The sequence below is a fragment of the Vombatus ursinus genome, unplaced genomic scaffold (assembly GCF_900497805.2).
Source record: "Vombatus ursinus unplaced genomic scaffold, bare-nosed wombat genome assembly UNPS02014807.1, whole genome shotgun sequence".
Lineage (NCBI taxonomy): Eukaryota > Metazoa > Chordata > Mammalia > Diprotodontia > Vombatidae > Vombatus > Vombatus ursinus.
Genome location: NW_020954585.1, coordinates 54342575 through 54348574, shown reverse-complemented (window position 1 = coordinate 54348574; position 6000 = coordinate 54342575). Strand labels below are relative to the sequence as shown.

The window sequence follows — 6000 nt, the reverse complement described above, 5'->3', positions numbered from 1 at the left end:
ACACACACACACACACACACACACACACACACACACACACACACACAGAGTCCGTTACAGTGAGATACAACTGGAACACAATGCCTTCCCTGTCTGACAGGAAGATAACCATCCCAATGGCAGCAGTGACTCCTCCTATACAGATGGCTTTGCCAAAAGCTCCCCCCCCCACACCGTCTCCCCAGAAACAAAGCTGTTTCCATTTGATTTTGGAAACCCAGAGAGGATGGGTTTTGAAGGACTATAATTTTGCTGGGCTCCTGTCTCCTTTCTACCCGAGGAACCTGGTCACTCACAGGCTGCCCCAAACCGAGGAGAAATGGGGAAGATGTGATTTCAAAGCCTCTTGCCAACACCCACCGTAAAGTAAGACGTGGTGACCTCAGCTCCCCTCAGACACTCAACCCAGGATCTCGGTCTCCATGACTACCATACTCCCAGGGGAGGGTCCTGTCTCATAGAGCCAGGCTCAGGGTTACGGAATTGCAGCATCTCCCCCTTCCCTTGCTGCCCTTTCCCTCCTTTCTCCTTTTCACTAATGAAAAGAGGGAGAACATGGGAACTTAATGAGATGATAAAACAGAAACACCTTAAGAGGGCCAGAAAAAAAAAAAGTAGGTAAAAGCATGCTTGTCGACTCATCCCTTCTCCTCTAGGAAGCTAAATGGATAGTGAGAAATAGCTCTTCCCAGAGGGGCTGGATCCCACACCATGTGGAGGTGGGGCAGGAAATGAGGTATAGGCCTGGGAGCCTTGGGGTAGGGGGTGGGAGGAAAGGGAAATGTTTCCTTGAGAAGGAGAGTTTTCTCGCCTCTGTGGTCCAAATTTTGTGTGTGTGGGTGTGTGCCTGAGCGCGCTTGTGTTTCCTAGCTTGTTCCGAGGTCATTCGTGCTTTTGTTCTGGTCAAATACTCACCCTGCCACTACCCAAGTCTCCAGTTACCCCCCAGGTGAACAGGAACAGGGGCAGCCCCTCTCACCTGCATACTCTTGAGGCAGCATTGGCCTATTAATCACTTTCTGAAAGGCTGCAATCCATTCCCGCTGGTCACCTTCTGTCTCACAGGCAAAGAGGAACTTCCGGTCGGGGGTGACGATGGTGATGCCATGCTGCCAGTGATGGCCCTGGGTGGAAGGGGGAAGGCCCTCAAGAACCGTGTAGCTGTTCTCTTTACTGCCAATGAAAACCTCCCCTCTGGCAAAGGCATCCTGGGGAGGAGAAAATCAGTCTGTCAGCAAGTATTTATGAAAGCATTTATTACTATGTGTCGGGCATTAAGGATAATATCACAATGCATACTCTCAACACATTCTAAGTATATTACTACGTATCTAATGGAGGAGACAAGCACATATGCAACACAAATATAAGGTAAATAAATATAAATATGCACAGTCATTAAATACAGGGTAGTTTGGGAGGGAGGGCACCAGTAATTGTGGGCAGAGACCAGGAAAGCCTTCGTGCTTTTGGAGGCATGCAGGTGGTGCAGTGGATAGAGCGCTGGGCCCAGAGTCAGGAAGACTTGAGTTCAAATCTGACACTAGACACCTACTAGCTGTGTGACCATGGGCGAGTCACTTAACCTCTTTGCTTCAGTCTTCTCCAGTATAAAATGGAAGACATAACAATAGCTACCTCTCAGGATTGTTGCAAGCATCAAATAATATTTGTAAAGTGCTTAGCACAGTGCCTTGCCCATTGCAGGCCCTATAAAAATGCCTTTTCCCTTCCCTTTATGCAGAAGATGGTATTTGAGTTGGGTCTTAAGGCAGACACTCGTCAGCAAGGCATAGCAATGCTGTGCACTGTAGAGCACCCTACTGGGAGTCAGAGGACTTGAGTTCAAATTCCAGCTCTATCAATTACCACCTGGGTGACTGTGAGTAAATTGAGGAACCTCTTTGAGGCTTGGCTTTTTAATCTGTAAAATGAAGGAGGCTGGATTATACTGATTCTAGGGGCTCCCTTCTAACTCTCGATCTATGATCCTACAAACAGCTAGGTGGTACAATGGATCAAGCTCGCCTGGAGTCAGAAAGACCTGAGTTCAAATTTGACCTCAGACACCTACTAGCTGTGTGACCCTGGGCAAATCACTTAACTCTGTCTGCCTCAGTTTCTTCATCTGTAAAATGAACAGGAGAAGGAAACGGCAAACCACTCCAGTATCTTTGCCAAGAAAACCCCAAATGGGGTTGTGAAGAGTTGGATATGTCTGATCAGATTGAACAACAACATGAGCCCATACCTGTTCATGTGCAGTGCTGAGGAGGAGGAACAGTGTTGGCCTGCCAGCCACGAGCCCTGGGTTCCTTTGGAGTCACTAACTGGCCGTGTGCCACTGTAACCCTAAACTTACTCTACCTCTCTAGAGCTCAATGTCCTTCTCTGAAAAACAATACTTTCCCTTCCCACCCACCCCCTGAGATTGTGCTGACAATCAAATGAGGCAATGTAAATGCAAGCACTTTGAGAAGCATAAGTGTGCCCTGATCTCTCTCCTCATCTCTGCCTCCTGGCTTACCTGGCTTCCTCCAAATCTTAGCTAAAATCCCGCTTTTTCTAAGAAGACTCTCCTGATCCCCCTTAACTTGAGCCCTTTCCTTCTGAGATCAACTCTAATGTATCCTGTTATATATATTTTATTTGTACATAGTTCTTTGCAGACTGTTTCTCCCATCAGGCAGAGATTGTCTTTTGCCTTTCTTTGTATCCCCAGAGGCTTAGCACAGTGCCTAGCACATAGCACTTAATAACTGCTGTTGACATTTTACAAAAGTGAAATATAATGTCTGGATAAGGGGCATTATAGTAGAAGCCATATCTAGTCAGGAAGACCTGATTAAAATCCTACCTCTGACCCATTCTAGCTTTGTGAACCTGGGCAGGTGACTCATCCCCTTAGTGGCCACTCAACTCTTGAAGACTGTAAATTACAGACAGGTTAAGTATGCATTGATAGAGGGGGTTTTCATAACAACAGTTCTTTACACCAATGAGGTCTCTGGTCTGAAACAACACCTTTGTACAAGTACCACACTGCATCTTCTCCATAATAGCATTCAATAAGTCAAAGATAACAACAAAGCCTCACATTTTGATAGCACTTTTAAGAATCTACAAAGTACTTTCTTTACATAGTCACTACTTGGTAGTACAGGTATTAATGTTTCTATTTTATACATGAGGAAAGGAAAGCTCAAGATGAGATGACTTGTCTAGGGTCACTCATTTCGGTTTGTAAAATAAGAGGGTTGGACAATATGAATTCTCAGATCCCTTCCAGTTTGATATTCTTTTAAAAATTTAATTTTATTATCATTATTAAAATTAATAAGCATTTTTTCCTCTCTCTTTCACCAGCTCTAACATTCTAAGACCCCAGATTCCAATCTTGCCTCTGCTACCCATTGTGTGGGTGTGACTTAACCTCTCTAGGTTTTATGAAAAATAAAGGGGTTGGATTGAATGACCTTTTAAGGCCCCATCCAGCTTCACACTTCCAATCCTATGAAAGAACCTTGATTTTCCCTAATTGGCAGCTATATTCCAGAGCTAGACAAGACTTAGGGCTGCTTTTCTCCTCTGATAATGGATATTGGAAGTAAAGATGGAGTGGCTGCCACACCATTCTAGAAACTTCAAAAGGTTGGAGTCTCAGACTTGGTCACTGCATTTTTTTTTTTTTTTGGTCAGTTGCTAATTGAGGTTCCTAGGCTACCATCCTGATCAGAAAAAGCTGGAGCTCAGATCCTTATTGGGTGATACCACAGGTAAATGTGGGGGAGGGGGCAAGAGAAGAGAGGTACTAATAGGACTGTAGAAATCACTTAAGTTACTTGCATAAGATATGGCAACTTTGGAACAGGGAGGGAGAAATATCATACATTATGGTTACGGGAATAGGAGAGGCTCTCTGAAATTATCTGGTCTCCCCTGATCCCTATAGTGCTTCCACTGTGGGCCTCCTGAGAGTTTTCTATAACTTATGGACAATGGGGTTCCTGTACAGGACCTGAGACAGGATGGAATAGGGAGGAACAAACAGCCTTCCATATCTAACTGAGCTTGTATATAATGTCCTCGAGACCAAGGATTGTTTTGTTTTATGCATTTGTATTCTAGGTGCCTAGTACAATGCCTGGAACATATTAGGAGCTTAATAAATGTTTACTTGATTATTTTATAATTAGCACCCATCTCTCAGGGTTGTTGTGAGGATCAAATGAGATAATATTTGTAAAGGGTTTAGCACAGTGTCTGGCATATAGCAGGTACTATGTAAATGCTGTTATGAATATTATTGTGTATACTATTATTGTTGAATATAATCATTGCATATATCCTGCATTTACTTATCTGTGAACATACATATTCTCCCAATATAACATAAGCTCTTTGAAAGCAAAGACTACTCACTTTGGTATCTGTATCTCTAGTACTTTGTATATAGTGACTGGCATACTGTAGGCACAGAACAAATGCTTGTAGAATTGCATTGGTTTGACTTAACAACTCCTCCCCATCCTTGGAATGGTCCCAGAGTCCAGAGACCAGTTAGAGAAGTTTATAGAACCTGGAGTTGTTGGGGTCCATACTGAGTTCTGTTGTACAGCAGTGGCCAGTCGGCCACTGAGAAAAATGGTTCCTGCAATGAGAGCTAGCCCTTCTCCCCAACTAGAGGAGAGCCAGAGCATGGAACAAATTTGGAGGTAGAATCCTTGATGAGAAGGCTGTGGGCCATGATAAGCATGGAGACCAGTGGGTGATGAAAATTATCTCAGAACACTGTTCCCACCTTTACCTGAGCCTTGGTTTCCTCATCTATAAAATGGGAATAACAATAGCACAACCACACAGAGTAGTCAGGAGGATCAAATCGGATGAGATGCAGGGGTGGGGACCCTGTGGCCTTGGGGCCACATGTGACCTTCTAGGTCCTTGGGTGAGGTCTTTTGACTGAGTCCAAGTTTTACAGAACTAATCCTTTTATTAAGGGGATTTGTTCTGTGAAGTCTGGATTCCATCAAAGGGTAGCACTTGAGGACCTAGAGGGCCACATGTGGCCTCAAGGCTCAGGTTCCCCACCCCTGAAGCGATGTCAATTGCTTTGTGAACAAATATCAGCTATTACTTTGATGATCTTAGGGTAAGGATTAAAAAGTTCCTGATTAGAAAAAACCACAAAGCATATTCTGGGCCCAATGAGGAGAGAATAGTCCACTTATATAATCCCAACTCAAAGTCATTTGCATAAGATTCTCCTCATTGGTGGAAGCCCAGTACTCACTCAATGCTCCACTTCTGTGGGAAGGGGTGGAGTTGGCCAGAAGGAGAAATAGTGTCACCCAGGAGGAAATTCCCTCAAGTCTCTAGTAATAGCAAGTTGGGGATAGGAACATGAAGGAAATGTCCACTTCTCTACATGCTGGCTTCTTCCTAGGGTCTTTCCCTTCAGAGACCTTTCCTTGAAGAGAATCTGGAATCCAGTGTCTTTTCTCTTGAAGCTAGAAGCCAGAAGACCTAGATTTCTCTTCTCTCAAGCTCTTGCCAACTCTGCCCCTCATGTAGGTATTGGAGCATTGAATAATCAATCTCCATCAATTAGGAGAGTCTCATGCAAATTGGCTATAGGTTATATTTGCTGCCCTGAAGTTTCTCAAGGTTTTTCATAGTACCTAAGGCACAGAAAAATCATGGGGATTGGAGTGACATGGGGGTAAAGAAGGGAATAAGACATATTTTGCTCCTGTCTTTGGGGCATGGAGTAAGACATATATTGACCCCATTTTGGGGGGGGGTGGTGAAGGGAGGGAATAAGACATACCTTGTACCTATTTTGGGGGAAAAAGAGAGGGAGGAAGACATATCCCCTCCATTTTGGGCGGGGGTATAAAGGAGGGAGTAAGACATATTGCCCCCATTTTTTGGAGGGAAGCCAGGACATCACTATTTTTTTGGGGGGGGAAGACATATGTTGCCCTCATTTTTTGAAGG

At 44.3% G+C, this 6000-nt stretch overlaps 1 protein-coding gene across 1 annotated transcript in view; it reads right to left on the bottom strand.

Moving 5' to 3' along the window:
• LOC114052303 (arf-GAP with dual PH domain-containing protein 1) overlaps positions 1-6000 on the bottom strand; it is a 162424-nt gene that overhangs the window by 5267 nt on the left and 151157 nt on the right. Inside the window, exon 10 of the mRNA XM_027874852.1 lies at positions 980-1208. Coding sequence (XP_027730653.1) covers positions 980-1208 — 229 coding nt within the window. The remainder of the gene's footprint in view (positions 1-979; positions 1209-6000) is intronic.